This window comes from Octodon degus, unplaced genomic scaffold, assembly GCF_000260255.1.
Source record: "Octodon degus isolate 3935 unplaced genomic scaffold, OctDeg1.0 scaffold00297, whole genome shotgun sequence".
Taxonomy (NCBI): Eukaryota; Metazoa; Chordata; class Mammalia; order Rodentia; family Octodontidae; genus Octodon; species Octodon degus.
The window spans coordinates 1,476,837-1,493,502 of record NW_004524873.1 but is presented as its reverse complement, the minus strand read 5'-3'; the positions used below and the strand labels follow the sequence as shown (position 1 = coordinate 1,493,502).

General features: G+C 43.4%; 1 protein-coding gene and 1 pseudogene across 3 annotated transcripts; one reads left to right on the top strand and one right to left on the bottom strand.

Annotated features, from left to right (window-relative positions):
- LOC101574366 overlaps positions 1-8,270 on the bottom strand; it is a 10,008-nt pseudogene extending 1,738 nt beyond the window's left edge.
- Gng10 (G protein subunit gamma 10) lies at positions 8,200-15,200 on the top strand. 3 transcript variants are annotated; one of them, XM_023707540.1, is made up of 3 exons: positions 8,200-8,349; positions 13,265-13,396; positions 14,796-15,200. In XM_023707540.1, exons 1-2 carry the CDS (start codon positions 8,269-8,271, stop codon positions 13,388-13,390), a joined length of 207 nt encoding a protein of 68 aa, XP_023563308.1. In that variant the 5' UTR covers positions 8,200-8,268; the 3' UTR covers positions 13,391-13,396; positions 14,796-15,200. The 3 variants fall into 3 exon arrangements, with proteins under 3 accessions (XP_023563308.1, XP_004647322.1, XP_023563309.1); XM_004647265.2 differs by having other exon boundaries at positions 14,792-15,200; XM_023707541.1 differs by having other exon boundaries at positions 14,780-15,200.
- Positions 15,201-16,666: the final 1,466 nt, after the last annotated feature.

Here is a 16,666-nt window from a genome sequence, read left to right as displayed (position 1 = left end):
CACTTGAAATCAGGTGAAAGCATGATTTCAAGTCAAAAACACAAAAAAAAAAAAAAAAAAAAAAAAGGAAAAGAGAAAACTCACTGAGCTCAAGTAAGAACAGAACAGCTATTCATAGAAGGACAAATAAATAACAAGTACATGAAACAAAAAAACAAACATCTTTATAAAATCAGAGTACAGTCAAATATATGGACCAAATAGAATCACAGTAACTCTATTACAATTTTAGAAAATTTATAAATAGACTAGTCAGATTTTGTGATTTGTCAATTAGCAGAGATCTCATAAGAATTGGAAGGGATACAATAATCTGTAATGAATATATATTTTATATTTTACTCATTTTAAGAATGCTGGTGACATTTAGCTGAGTTATCCCTATGTATTCTTATCTATTCAGACCTTTGGTTACCATCTCCTGGACATTCTGGGTCAGTTCCTTCAATAGGTCTCAGGTCAGGTCTAGCCTTATCATTGTCAACTTCTCCACATCTGGCTTCATGATATAGACAGATAGCATGTTCTAGCAAAACACAAACATATCCTAGTCCTCAAATTATCTTTTTGTTTTATTTTGCCTGATGGAATTGTCTTTTTGCTGCTGTACTTCCATCTTTCATAGAATTTTAAAAAGTTAATAGTATATGTTGCCAAGTGAAGTCTACTATGTGGTGTGAATTTTGTAGGGAAAGATTCCCTCATTTGCTTTTGTAATTGAATTTTGATCATATAGTGAGAAACCTGTATCCTACATTTTAAAAGAGGAAGCTGTCATATAGCCTCTCTTATCCTAAGATGACCCCGCTGTGACAACCGAAGCAAACTGAATTAACTTGTCTGATGGATGAATAACACCAGGGAAGTTAAGCAATGCAGATTGCCAAGAGGATGAAAACTGCCATAACCACTGTTGAACTGAAGGAAGAAATAATGATAGTTTGCACCTCATGACTAAAACCACTGAGAAGGACCCCAAGATTGCCAGAGGAACCCAGTTGGTGGATGTCAAATTGGGCAGTCAATTAATATTACCAAGACTGAAAATCAGTAAGGGTTGCAAAACGATTAACCTGAAGGCAAACACTTTGGGGTAATTTATCATTGTTGGATAAGGTGACTAAATATGAAGAAGCTGCTTGTGCCTCCTCGGAGGCCAGCCCTGGGCCTGCCATTACTTAAATGGAATGTCAGAATGAAGCAATTTTTAAAACCCCAGTGCTCTTAGATACACTCTAAATCTTTATGCCTACTTGTAAAATAGGCTTTTCCTTATCAGTTAACTTTAAGAGTATAAAACAGGCAATCAACCTTGTTAGGAATCAAGAGAACTTGAATCTTTTTAAATATCCCCATTATTGCAAATTTTCAGAAATAGGATTTTTAAAACTAAAGATAATTTTTTTTTAATCCTGAAAATGGAGACAGTCTTTTAAATTAATCACCTTAAGTGAAAAAGTAAAGACTTTTTTTTTTTTAGCATCAATTTTAATGGAGAGAGAGAAACTATGAGGCTGAACCTTCTTTTGCATCCCTCCAGGGCAGAAATCTAGCACTTCTATTACTGTGGGCCTGGAGTTGCCACTGGAGGCCATCCCCATTTGTGTCTAAAAGCCCTTTAAAATGTTTTTCCTTTAAATAATTACATTCTGGCTGGCGAGATAGCTCAGTGGTCTAAAGCGCCTGCTTAGGTAAGCATGCAGGGACCTCGGTTTGATCCCCAGCACCACATGCCATGCCAGCCCCTCCCACAGGGTGGGCTGAGCTGACCAAAAAAAGAAAAATAAATAAATAAAGGAAACATTTAAAAAAAATAAATAATTTACATTCTATTTTTTAACCTAATATACACCAGAAGACACAAAATCTTTGGATCCCGTTTTTATTTATAAGTTTCAAATTTTTGTCAAGGAAGGACCAATTGAGCAATATAAGAGTGTGGGGTGATTTGAGCAGTGTTTTGAATAATTTGAATTAAAACCTTAATTTCCCCTGTATAATCTGCATCAGTGGCACCAGGCAAGACTTTGAGACCTCTGCGCCCTCTGGCTGTTGGGGTTGGCAAGCTGTTGGCAGAGGCTGTTGACCTGCCTTAGTACTGGAAATGGGCTCCATTGCCCAGGCCTCTTCCCCAGGGGACACAGAAGACACTGTCTCTGTAGCAGTGGCCACCAAAATTCTTTTTTTTTTTAAATTTCCCCTCCTCTGATCTGGGCTGCTGTCCCTTTGAGGGCTCTTAGGAAAGTGTTCATTGCCAGTGTAATGTGTGTGGCCAGCTGGTGAATGGGCCATGGTGGAGGCACCCAAGGAGTTTTTTTTGGGAATGATTTTATTTTTTTGGTGCCAGAGATCAAACTCATGACCTTGTACTTGCCAGGCAGGTGCTTATATTGCTGAGCTATCTCCTTGGCCCTAAGGAGTTTTTTTTGGGATCCAGCTCATTGAGTGAAATGGAACAGGGATGAGCATAGCCACTGTCATTGTCAGCTGACCCCAGGCACTAGGTGTGTCACTGGCTGCCACTCCCACTCTGGCCACCAAACATTCCATTTTCTGCTGGAATTCCAAGTGCAGACACTGTTTGCACTACGTGAACTTTTGGTTTCAGAAGTACCCAGGGTGCACACTGAGGCAAGAGCCGGGTTGCACCACTGTCGCATCCCACACATTCGGCCCTAGGCACCAAGGCCTGTAGTTGGTGGCTCATGCCAACAGCTGCCACTGGACTGGCCTGTGGAAGCACGAGAGGCTGGAAAATCCCGGCTATGTCTGCCTAGGACTGAGCACAGAGCCCTTCCTGCACCTGGCCTGCACTTCTACCCTCTGGCTGTACACAAATTTAAAAGAATTTCTTTTTCATATGATTGAGCAAAACTAAAAGGTTTAAGCTTTATCAGTGGCACCTTTGTTGCACTCTCCTTTTTACACTCAGGACTTAATTTAATTTTTTTTTTTTTTTTTTTTTTGCGGAACCGGGGATTGAACTCATGCCCTTGCGCCTGCCAGGGAAGCACTTATTCCACTGAGTCATCTCCCCAGCCCAGGACTTAATTTTAAAGTAGCTCTTCAAGTAAGCTGAATCCTTTGTGGTTGCAAAACCCCTTCTAACCAAAATACAAAAAGAGAAAAGTAAGTGCAGAAATCAAGCATGCAAAAAACCATTTCTACATACATATGTATCTGTGGTTCTTTAAACTCTACCGGTCCCATTTTTAGTTACTAGCAATTCAATATTCCTTTCTCTTTTTTGCATCCTATTTCTTCTTTTATTATTATTTTAAGGTCACTTACCAACGCACTTCTCTCCCCTGTTGCATGCAAAATTTGAGAAGTGTCCTGATGCCTACCAGTTTTCCTTACCGTGTGTCCCTGTTCAGGTGCCAAATAGCCTCAAACTGGCAGGGCTCTCAGTGTTCCTGAGAGAAAATGATGAGGGAATTTAGAAAATATAGACAAAAGGAAAGCTGAAGTCACATGAAGTGGCCTCTTTCCAGAAGGGAAAAGAGGACTGGACAGTCACCATAGGGGCATTTATTTGTACTTTTGGAAAGTTGGTAACAGGAGGCCCAGGGTTGCCTAGAAACCAATGACTGCACTTTCTTAGGCAAGATGTTTTTCTCAGAACCAAAGTATTTCCCGGCTTCAGCTGCCCCCATAAGGGTTGTTTTGGAGATGAAGTTTATGTTATTAAGACTGACCTTGGACTCCTGGGCCCAAGTGATCCTTCTGCTTCTGCCTTCTAAATAGTTTGAACCACAAGTGTACACTACTGCACTCAGTTAAATATACTTGTTAAATTGCTTTTCTGTTTCCTAATCATTTTAGAAAGTATATATCACTGTCGTTATGATATAACATTGGCAGAGAGAAATGTATCATTTTCTTGTATCATTTTAATGGGGATGAGTGCTTCATAACCCCTTTTCTGGAAAAAATAAGCCACTCTTGGTATAAAGAAAGTGCCAAAACACAAGCACGAGTGAAATAATGTATATAGAGTATAACTGGGGACAATTGAAACATTTTACTATACAGGGATATTGACATGTCTCAAACTTCTTTTTTTTTTTTTTTTTTTTTGGCAGAACTGGGGATTGAACTCAGATCCTTGTGATTGCCAGTCAAGCACTTATCCTACTGAGCCATCTCCCCAGCCCCTTCTCAAAGTTTTTGAAAACAGGATTTAAAGGTTTTTATAGTCTAACCAACAAAAAATGAGTAATCAAATTCTAAAAATAATACAGTGGTGACCTTTGCGTGTTGGCCCTCTCAAGGCGTATCCCAAGGCCTCGCCTTTCAGAGCTCTGCAGAGCATGCTACATATGGGGCTGCACTCTAGTCCAGATGAGTGATGACTTCTCTTCAAAGGAATGAGAAAGTTCTTGCTCTCAATCCCACTGAGTCACTTCACTTTCCCTAATGAGTGTCACTTTCTTCATCCTTAAAATAGGAAATGTACCACATTACCTGATGGTACCTTTGACTATGAATTGATCAGATAACTCTGATTGTGAAAGATGGTTGACTCTCCTCAAGTATAGATGGCACCCTGCCTGCTTGTCCTTGAACCACTGCAGGGACTCTATGCTAAACCCTGGCAAAAAAACAGATGGGCATGCAGTGGGTGGGTATGGACATGAAGGAGATGCCCCCCACGTCCTGGTATCTGTTGCTATCTCTTGACTGACACACAAGTCACGTCATATGTCTGTTGTAGTTAGGGTTTGCAAGGGAATAGTTTCAATACAAGACACATAATTTATGGAATTATTTTATAATATTCACTCAAGTCAAATACAGAAGAGTGCATGAGATCTGTCTATGCACTGAAGACCCAAAGAATCCAGCTGAGGGCCTAGATTCTGCAGAAATGTCCTGCACAAGTCCAGCTGAAGTCTTAGAACCCACAACAATGGCTTGTGCAAGTCTGTATCAATATCAAGAACCTGCACTCGGTGGGCCAGCGAGTTCGCTCAGTGGGCTAAGAGTCTGCTTAGACAAGTGCAGAGACTGGGATTTGAACCCTGGAACCATATGCCACGTCAGCACTGCCACTGTCATGCTGAGCTGGCCACTGAGACCAGGCATGGTGGCACACACCTGTAATCCCAGCTCTGGGAAGGCTGAAAACATCTGTACTAAATATATAAAAACAAACAAACAAACAACAACAACAAAAGAACCTGTACTTAGAAGGCTCAAAGGCCAGTGGGGGAAGCTAGAAGGTCTGCATCAGTGGGATGAAGGACCTGTGCCAGCAGGCTGAGGGACCTAAACTGGAGCCAGGAAGCAACACTCAAGGTAAGGAGCAGAGCTCCTCTGAAAATAACCAAAGCAATCCTCAACAACAGCAAGGACTTGAACTCCTCTAACGAAACAGCTGAATTCATATCAGGAAAACCAGTGTGACAAGATTCTCCAGGAGAATCAACAGCACCCCATCTTCCCCTCCAGCTCTCCTTTTATGCTGTTTGCAACAGTCCTCAGGTAGGCCCTCCACACCCAGCACCATGCTCATTCAGTTCAGCTGGGTGTTACAAGTTCACCACTAGTGAATCCACTACAATGTCCCTTTGAGCAGCTCTAAAGCCTTCATTTCTAGTTATTTTGAGATAATCTCATTACTATAGCTGTCATTGCTGTGCAGTAGTTTCTCACATTAGCATCTTGGCTACTATTTATTTTCAGGGTGTCTGTCAGCCAGGCTGGCCTGGAGCTCCCTGTGTAACTCCTGATCCTCCTGCCTCAGCCTCCTGTGTCCTTCTAACACACAGCCATTCTATTCTGTCCAGTATGTCTCCAACATGAATATGTAGTTTCATCTTTATTCTGGAATATATGTTAAGTTCTTTGTAGTGAGGAAACTTGCCGCTAGAGAGGGCTTTCAAATGTGCAAAACTACTGCTGTCACTAGGTAGGATTTGACTATCCCAAAGATCATGAACACACAGATCACAAAATGAGTAGAGAAAATGTTCAGCCTCCCTAGTTAAGGTCTTTAAAACACTTGTGATACTGTTGTTCATCTAGCAAGTGGGTAAAGAAGTACAATATGAAGGAAAAAAAAGGGGGGGCCAGGGAGATGGCTCAGTGGAATAAGCGCTTCCCTGGCAAGTGCAAGGGTCTGAGTTCAATCCCTGGTTCTGCAAAAAAGAAGTACAAGATGGATTTGTGTAATATGGTAGTATAGCAATAGGCTATCTCAGTCTTCCAGTGGGAAATTTATTGTACCATGTCTGGAAAATAGGAAAAAGATGTTCTGTGTTCTGTTTTTGCCTTTTTAAGACAGGGTCTCCTTATGTACCCAGGCTGGCCTGGAACTTGCAATTCTCCTGTCTCAGCCTCCAACGTGCTGGTGATACAGGTGTGTCCCACAATATCAGATTTAGGAAAAAAAGTTTAAATATTGATATTCTTTGACCCATCAGTTCTACTCTCAGGAATGCATCCTAAGGGAAAATGACACTTTCAGAAAAGTTTATGGTGACCTTCATGGTCCTTTGGGGCCCTCCACCCTCAACCAGTCCAGTTGTTTGGGTGCTTTTGTTTGGGATCCTCAGAAAAACAGACCCTGAGGTGAAGATTTTCATACTGAAACTTTACTGGGAATTAGCCCTAAAATCAGTATTTGCATTAGAGTCCAGGAAGTAGGGATTGAGCAGAAGAAGGAATTGACTTGTGATGTGGTTGCTATAAAGACTGCAGATGATCCAGCAGCAGCTCCAGAGTTGGGATGATTCAAAAATTGCTGCCTCAACATGAGACCGGGAGGGCGGGCGAGATAGCTCAGCAGACTAAGCACCAGCTTAGGAAGGTGGAGGGATGGGGGTGAGGGTGGGAGTCGGGTCCAGCACTGCCTGTACTGAGCTGGCCACAGAACCCAGGCTCACGCCTATAATCCCGGTTCTGGGGGGGGGGGGGCGCTAAAAAGAGAAGGATCACTAGGAGTAGGAGCTGCTAGGAGCTGCGTAGTGAGACTCTGTACCAAATACATTCAAAAACAAAACATGAGGCTGGGGTTGGGGTTCAATACACAGCGATCAGTAGATGAGGCTGACATTGGGAGGTGGTGACCTTCGTGTGGGTGGCTCTCTGCTAAGTGCAGTTCACAGAGACCCTTCAGCCGAGAGTTATGAGTGTCACACACCCAGCAGAAGCAGAGTTTGAGCGGGGGCTAAACTCAGGATAAGCCAGTGAGACCCATTATGGAGATTTTGGATGGAGCCCTTGTTAGCAAAAGGTATTGTGGAAAAGATGCCGCTGGGTTTGGTAGGCCTGGACAGCGAAGACATGGAGCTTTCCTTCACAGTACCGAGTCCACTACTGAAGAAAATGAAGCCAATGTCCAGAGAAAGCAGAGCCAAGAGATGGAGAATGAGGGCCGCGCAGTTATTATTTAAGCAGGTAAACCTATTAGCTTAAAGTCCCGGAGCTATGCATTTATACAAACCAGTATGTTACCTTTTTGCATTGTTTAAGTGGGTCTGACATACACAGTGGCATACGAGGATGAGGACATGTTCAGGATACACTGAACGGAAATCCCCACAGATATTTACATATAATAACAATCACAGGTTCCTAAAACAAATTTGCATGCTAAAAGAATGCGGGCGATTAGAAACCTTGATCACAGTTAAATGGTGGGGTTGGAACCACGGACCTGATCAATTTTATTTCATGCTTCACAAAGATGTTAGGGCCTGGGATTTTAACCCCACTTCCCTGGCTCCATCAACTGGCAGGATTTCCACGAAACAGTAAAGATTTATAAATTAGTCACACTGTTTTATGGAAATCCTAAAAACCGTGCTTCACTTCTCTCAGTTACCGTCTTCGCATGGTTCTCTTTTTCCAGATCGTGTCGCACTTTGGCTCCAGCCACTGGGAATCGTGGTTCTCTGATTTAAACCAGTGCGTATTTGCCGCCTGCCTAGCCCCTTTCCACCCGCTGGCCTCCCACCTCGCTCGTACGGGGATCCCCAGCTTCGCGGTGGAGAGGGGCGCCGCACCTTGGGTCTCCGCCTCGGGTTCGGGAGCAGATGCCGATGTCGCCTCGGTTTAGCCTGCAGGAAGCACTGAGGGCGCTGCCAGGCCGCTCGGGACCCGGATCGCCCCTCCACCGCGCCGCGGGCGGGACCCCGCGAGGCGTGGCGCGGGGCGGGGCGGGGCGGGCACAGCTGCTTCCCCGCCCCGGGGCGGTGCCGGCTCTGCGGGGCGTCGCAGCCCACCCCGGCCCAGCTGCCCGGAGCCCGAGCCGCCGTCGCCATGTCTTCCGGGGCCAGCGTGAGCGCCTTGCAGCGCCTAGTGGAGCAGCTCAAGCTCGAAGCCAGCGTGGAGAGGATCAAGGTGAGGCCTGCCCGGAAGCGCTGGCCGCTCGGCCTTTTCAGCTCGCGTCCCCTGCGGAGAACGCGGTGACCGCTGGCCCAGGGTAAACCGGGCCGGCGACCAGAGGCCCCGGTGGCACACCGGGAACGGAACCAGGTCCCAGTGCCCGAGGCCCAGGCCCGACCCGTGGGACCGATGTGGCCCTGCCCCCCCACCCCCAAGTCCCCTCAGGAAGGTTCGCCTGGTCGCAGCTGTGTGGGCGGTGACCCGAAGGGACCGGTGATGCTGGCGACACGCTGGCGGCCTGCGCTCCGCTGATGCAGGAGGACGGGATGGAGAGGCCACGAAGCTCGGGACCTGGCGGTGGGTGGATAGGAGCGTGAGAGAGAGGTGGATGCTCGTGTTCCTGGATCCGTGACAGGGTGGGTGGCGCTGCCATCCTCTATGGTGGACTGCGGCTTGGGGGGGAGCGGGCTTGGGGGAACAGGAGCCCTGTTTCGCAGCGACACCCAGGAGGTCGGCTGCACGGACAGAGCGCAGGGCACCGTGCTGAAGGAGCCCGTGGAAATGCACGGGAGTGAGAAAGCTGGCGACCAGGGACCGCTCAGAAGGAAGGCGCGAGAAGAGGAAGCAGAGATAGCAAGGAAGGGGAACTCTGGACGGTCGGGGCTGGTCAGCAAGTCCAGTGTTTGGTCGTTTGCTAAGAAGGGCCTGCTGGGGAAGTGGTTGGCTGGAGGGTGCTGCGCCCCGCGCAGTTGGAGACGCGGAGACGTGCAGATGGGTGCCAGCAGTGTGCTGGACCTCGGGCCCTGGGCCCTTCTCTCCACCGGCACTGATCCAGGCAGTAGGATGATTCTGGCGGGGAGGAAAAACAAAGTTAATCAATAAACAAAACTATTCTAGTTAATGAATGAAGATTATAAAAGAAGATAAAAAGCTAGGGTTATAGAGCACAGAGAGGTGTTAGGGATGTGTAGAAGTGGAGGCAAAACTCTGGGTTGTAATAAGGCAGCAGACTTTTTTTGTAGAGATACCCAGTTTTAGGCTTTCTTTTAGATGTTTTTGCTTGTGAGCCAAGGTCTCCCTTCGTGGTCTACGCTGGCCTGAAATTTGCTGTGTAGCCTGGGATGGGCTCAACTCCCAAGCGCTGCCATACCTGGCTCAGAAACCTAGTTTGAAAGAAAACCTCAAAACTTGCGAAATGAGGGCTGGTGAGATGGCTCAGTGGTCTAAAGCACCTACTTAGAACAAGTTGAGCAAAGTACAGGGACCGCGGTTCAATCCCCAGCACCACATGCCAGTCAGCCCCGCCCCCTGGTGGGCTGAGCTGGCCACACACACACACACACACACAAATAAATAAAATTAAAAAAAAAAAACTTGCGAAATGAAGTCTGTATTTTGAGATTGAGGGGAAGGAACATACTGTATTTTTAGGTCAAAGTGTAGAAACTGACAGAAAAGGAGAATGGGGAAAGGGGTTGAAGGAGCCCCTCTGAGTCAGGAGGGTAGATGTTCTGTGCTCCACAGGGGCTACAAAACTTGCATGATGACAGTTGTCTGTGTGAAATGGGAAGCCACATTAGCTTCTGGGGGAGGGGAGCTGGTGGAGTCACGGAATGCTAGAATGCGCTATCAAATTGGACCGTAAACTTCGGAAGTAAACAGTTTACAGGTGTTGGCTGCGGCCCTAGCTGTTGAGGAGAAAGGTTGGCTGAGGAGAGGAGATGGAGAACTCAAAGTAGGATTGTTGAAAATGTTCAAGACCTGAAACGGAACGGAAAACTGTCAAATGCCTTCTGCCCCTGTGAAGTAGCTAGGGAAGATAAGTGTATGGACATCTTAAAAATAATGATAGGGGATGGAACAGCCCCAGAGAACTGGAGTGCAGTGCTCAAGGTCCATACCAGCAATAAGATTAAAAGTATATTTAAGGGGTGTGCTTGTGGTAGTCTGACTATGGCAGCATGGCCATATTCTCTAGGATAGACCCTGAGAATTCCATTTCTCCCAGAGTCTCAGGATAGCCTGCTACCTATTATGTTCCCCTGCTACAGACAGTCAGCATAATTGGTTCTGTGTTTGTTTTTAAGCTAGTAACTTTTCTATAACCAATAATTCCAATTAGAATTCAAACAAAAATGTCAGGAGTTTCCCTTGAAAGAAAATAAGCTTAAAAGCCAGTGAGATAGCTCAGCGGACTAAGTGACTGCACCTAGGCAAGCACAGGGACCGAGTTCAATCTTCAGCACCGCATGTCATGCTGCTCTGGCCTCCAGGCCCTCTAAATTGGCCACTGAGCCCAAATGTGGTGGCACATGCCTATAATCCCGGCACTGGGGAGCCTGAGACAGGAGGATCGCTAGGAGTCCAAGCTGCATTCTGAGACCCTGTACCAGATATATTAAAAAAAAAAAAAAAAAAAGCTTAAATTCATTGGTCTGGTTAAATTAGATTATGTGTTTATATTTATATAACAAAATATTACATTAAAACCAAAATTGTTAAAGCAATTCAGGAACTTAGCAATGACTAAGCGGCAGTCATATTAGTCTGTTTTTTGTTTCTGATAATGGAACATATATCTCAGACTGGGTAAATTGCCAGGAAAAGAAATTTTCTTGTGGCCCAGGTCTGTGGGTCCCAGGTTCAGGGGCTGCATCTTTTGGAACCTGCCCTGCTGGAGGCTTCCAAGGCAGCACAAGAACTCTCAGGAAGTGACGGAGTGTGTGTTACCTATAGGTCCTCTCTTCTTCTTAGGAAGCTTCCATTACTCAGTCTGGGGGACCTTCCTCGATGGCTTTAACTAGTCCTAATCAGCTCCCACTGTCCCTATCTCTAAATATCATAGTCCAATTATATTTCTTCCCTCTGTGTACTTCACAGTGGGAATTAAATTTTGGTCCTGGGGAAGGGGCACATTCAAACCGTATCTAAACCATCACAGCAGTTAGTGTTTCATTTATATGGAAGCTTGGAAAATTAATTCAAGCTAAGAGTAAGACTTAAACAGCAATTGGGACTCTTTTTGTAGAATATGTGTGAATTTTCATTTAAAAAAAAAAAAAAAGCAAACCAAACAAATGCTTTTTACTTGCAAGAAAAATATAAAGGGAGAAAATTTTCCAAGGAGAAATCTACATAAAATGGAGAATAAGAAAAAAAGGCAAACAGCTTTGGGTGCCCTATACAGTAGTGAAAAACTTTAGTGGTTTAAAGCATTGAACTCACAATTCTTAGGTTGACAATTTGAGCTCTGTTCCGCAGTGCGGTCCTGCTCACCTATGCCAGGCTCTCCTGTGAGGCAATCACATGGAGGCTTGGCTCATTCACATGTCCTGGGGTTGGCAGATGGTCGCCAGAACACTTCCGGTGCGGTAGTCTTGGGTTCCAACTGCCACAAGTCAGATAGCTGCCCAGATTCTTGGGGTTCTCACTTGGAATTTGCCCACTATACCTGTCATATTTTAGAGTTTAGAGCAACTCAAGGCCATCCCAGATTTAATGGGTGGGTGAGTAGGTCCTACCTCTCTCTCGGTGGCAGGAGTTGCAAAGTATCATGACCATGTTTGCCATTTGCTACAAATGCATTGTCAATATGCATTGGCACTATGGTCAGTGCTTCATGGGTGTTAACTCAATAGTCACATCAATGATTAAGTGAGATACTATTAGTACATTTTACAGATGAGGAAATAGGCACTGGGAAGTAAAGGAACTTGCCCAAGGTCACTTGAAGCCAGTTCTCTGGGGCTGTTCTATCCCCTATCATTATTTTTAAGATGTTGATATGCTTATCTTCCCTAGCTACTTCACAGGGGCAGAGGGCATTTGACAGTTTTCCTTTTCATTTCATGTCTTGAACATTTTCAACAATCCTAGTTTCAGTTCTTGGTTTCCTCTCCTCAACCAACCTTTCTGTTCAGGGCTTCAGGCCACAGCCAACACTTGTAATTGGGTCCAGAGCTGAATTTGGGTCCAGGCAGCCTCTTTCTAGAGCATTATTATTATTATTATTATTATTATTATTATTATTATTTTCAGTAGAACCATGGCCCTGTCTTAAAACATTAAGACAGGGCCAGGGAGATAGCTCAGTGGCAGAGGGCTTGCCTGGCAAATGTGAGGCCCTGAGTTTGATTCCTAGTACCAAAAAACTAAAACAAAGCAAAAAGACTCCATTAAGGCAGTTTGCTTGGGGCTGGGGGGATAGCGCAGTAGAATGGCCTGAGTTCAATCCCTGGTTCCACAAAAAAAGAAAAACAAACAAACCCCAAAGCAAGAGTTTGCTCACATGGCAGTTGTGACCTTTAAGAAACATGACCTTTGGGCTGGAGAGATAGCTTGGTGGTCTAAGCACCGGTGGCAAGCACAAAGACCCAGGTTTGATCTCCAGTACTGCATGCCATGCAAGCACCAGAACCCCAGGGCATGCTGTGCCACCCACCGAACCCAGGTGTAGTGGCGCATGCCTGTAATCCCAGTGCTGGGGAGGCTGAGATAGGAGGATCACTGTGTCCAAGCTGATTAGTGAGACCCTGTACCAAATAAATAAATGAATACATGATAAAAAAAGGAAAGAAACATGACCTTTATCAGTGTATGCTTTACATAATGAAAATTTGTACAGGAAACACTAGCATGAGATATTTCTTTACCAGTGAAGTCTCAAAACTAGGATTCTAAATGGGTCAAACATACAACTTTTTGTGCCTTTGTTGAATAAGCAACTAAGCCCAAAGCATCCTATACTGAAGTTCACAGACATTGTCACCTTTCCTCTGGAATTCAGTTACTAGAATCAGCAGGAGAGACTTGGAGGTTGCGAAAAGCATGACCTTTATCGGGTCGTGTGATCCTATGCAGGGTATCAGATGACTGCTGGGGTGGATCTGGCTGTGAGCAGTGTGTCCTGTTGTCCCCGTCTTTGTTTCAGGTTTCCCAGGCAGCTGCAGAACTGCGGCAGTACTGCATACAGAATGCCTGCAAAGATGCCCTGCTCGTTGGTGTTCCAGCTGGCAGCAACCCCTTCCGGGAGCCCAGGTCCTGTACTTTACTCTGAAGACTGGTGAGTAATGCTACCCCATGCCATCCTGGGGCCAAGGCCTTGCTACAGAACTTCCCAAAGGAATTGGGGACCTGAGATTTGAATATCCACTAATCTTGGGGGAATTAAAATAAAAAGCCAGCAAAATGTACAACTTTTCCCCAAGGGTGACTCTAGTCTGTCGCTACTGAGCCTATAGCATATACCCAATTAGAAGAGTCTCAATTCTCTTGCGTGCTAACTCTTGAGTCACAAGTGTTCTAATGTAGTTGAGCCTTTTGTGTGAGTTGACTGGTATTAATTTCTTGATCTTAATCCTACTTTGGAAGAAGTAATTTAGTAACAGTACTTGGGGAATGTATGAATAAGATTAAAAGGACTTTGAACATTGATCACTGAAATGAAAACACCTCTCAGGTGATATGTTAGAAATCTCACAAGTTTTAATATTTTGTCCTGAAATCTTATTTACATTTACATTTTCACTATTATTTTTTGAGAGGAAAGGGGCATAGATCATTAGTCTTTTGGGACCAGTATATTTCAAATGATATGTTCTAAGTGGTGATTCAATAGGAAGTAATCATCTTAGGGTTTTTTCATATACTTTTAAAAAAATCACTTATTTACTTATTTATTTAGTACAGGGTCTCACTACACAGCTCGGACTCATAGTGGTCCTCCTGTCTCAGCCTCCCCAGCACTGGGATTATAGGTGTGGGCCACCACCGCATATGGTACCAGGGATCCAACCCAGGTCCTTGAACTTGCCAGGCAGGTACTGAGACCAAGAGCTATCTTCCCAGCCCTCTCATATATTTTTAAAAAGGATATTGTTCCTATTTAAAAGATGTAGCCAAGTGTGGTGGCACACCCTCAAGAGGATGAGGCAGCAGGATTGCCATGAGTTCAAGGCCAAACTGGACTACATAGTGAGTTTAAAGCCAGCTTGAACTATATAGTGAGACCTTGTCTCAAAAACTGAAAATATTTTTTCTCTTTAAAATAAAAAATAATAAAAGGTATCACTTAGAAAAAAAATTAAAAAAATAAAAAGTAACTCTACATTAGGTATAATAATTCCTATTAATGGAAAGCATGCCCATTTAGAATACTAAAGTAATTTTTTTGTTTTTGTTTTTGATACAGGGGTTTGGACTTGCTCTTGCCAGACAGGCACTTATCCCACTGAGCTAGATCTCCAACCCTAAAATAATAATTTTATATTGACATAGTGTTTTTCTTTTTACAAAGGATTTCCATGGGTACTGTATAATCTAGTGGTGTAGCTTAGATGTTTTATTGAATTAACTTATTTTCTATGCTGTGAATACTAAAATGCCCTGTGAAATTATAAGTAGTTAATTTTGTGAATAAATTTTACAAAAATGAAAACCAACCAAGCTTTCTTCCCAGTAAGGAAGAAGTTCATTGAGGAATCCCTTCAAGCACAGTGATGAACGACTCCCTCCAAGTTTCAAGAAAATGCTTTTGTTTCATCAAAAGACTTTTAGATATTTCACACCTTTCTTGTGGTCGGGCCCAGAAGCCAAATTTCTACAAAAGTTAATAATTTTCTACTCAGATAAGGAAAGTGAGTGAAGGAGTAGGGTTTTAAATAGTAATGGTCTGGTTCTTTTGCCGAAGTGCTTTATTTTAGTAAACAAGAACCTTATCAATAAATACACCTCTTTCATAAATGAACTATTGGTAGTGTCATTCCTGGAATACCGTGCATGTTTTATTTACTGAATGTTTACATTTTAGGAAGCAAAGTATTTTTGTCTATTAAAAATTGAATATTTGTAATTTGTTGTTCCTAAGATTTTTACACTATAATAAAATTTGTTCTTTTCTCATGAGTTTACAATTATCAAATGAAGACAAAAAATATAATGTAGGGGAAAACAGACCCTTATGCATTTAGTGTCTTAATTTTTTATAATTGGAAGATTTATGTTTAATACTAACCACAGGAGATATTCCTTAGCCAACTTGTTTAAAAAGATTAATGTTTCTCTTGTGTTTGAAGCATTTGATCCTTTTTCTCATAGATTTCTGTAGCTTATAGTAGTGTTGCACTTTTAAACAACACTACATTATTTCACATCCTGAAACAATACTTAAAATGCAAATGACATGTACAAGAGTGCAAATAGTTAAAAACAAAATAATGTGAAAATACTACAACGTAAAGGAATTCTTGATGCCACAAGTGTTTTATTTGGATGGTATGTCTTTGATTTAATTTGAGACACTGTTAGACATTTTATTTCTCTTTGTAAAAATATTTGAAGAGTTTGGGAATAAAACCTCTGCTGAATTCATTGCTTTCTGTAGCAGTGATTTTTGTGTCTGATTTTGTTATTTAAGGTTTTATGGACCTCTGTTTATGTGTGAGACTGAGGGCTGGAAATGGGGGGTGAAATTTTAGTTTTTAAGGCCTTATTGGAGTAATATCCTGAAAAGTGGATTCATGTATGACATGAACAATGTCTCAAGGGTTGGCCAAATAGCTCAGCGGATTAAAGTGCCTGCAAGCAGGCACAGGGGCCAGGAGTTTGATCCCCTGGCCTGCTGTGCCCACCCTGCCCCCGGGGCTCATGAGAAGGCAATTGAAACTGGGCATGGTAGCACACGCTTATAATCCCAGCTCTTGGGAGGCTGTAAACAGGCAGATCACTATGAGTCCCATCTAGTGGTGAGACCCTGAACACTCTGTACACCCTTCCCTAAAATACAAACAAAACAAACTATCCTGGTCATAATAATACATAACTTCAGCTGAAAAGACCTCTGGTAAAAATGTCTCGATTACTGGCAACATTTAAGTATCTATGTATAAAACCATATACAAGCAGATGAAAATATCTTTGAGTATACATAGTATTATAGTAGGGAAAAGAGAAGCAGTTAGAATTTCTAGCCACTAAACTTCTAGATCTAAGTGATCTATCTAGAGCCTTTTCATTTGATCATAATTTGTATATCCCTTTTCTAACTTTTCTGTTTTTCAAATGTTTGTTTTTACAATTTTTTCTATTGTCCTTTATCTTCATCTATTTCAGCTTTTTAAATATTAAACACATTACGTTTTCCATCTTAATAAGCGTTTTTCAAAATGGCCATTGAAAAATAAGACTCTCTTGGGGCTGGTGAGATGGCTCAGTGGTCTAAAGCACCTACTTAGAACAAGCTTAGCAAAGCACAGGTACCGCGGTTCAATCCCCCAGCACCACATGCCAGCCAGCCCTGCCCCCTGGTGGGCTGAGCTGGCCACACACACACACA

Coding starts and splice junctions, on each gene's coding strand:
- Gng10 (XM_023707540.1), top strand. CDS start 8,269: ATGTCTTCCGGGGCCAGCGTGAGCGCCTTGCAGCGCCTAGTGGAGCAG. Junction 8,350..13,264: donor CCAGCGTGGAGAGGATCAAG/GTGAGGCCTGCC, acceptor TCTTTGTTTCAG/GTTTCCCAGGCAGCTGCAGA.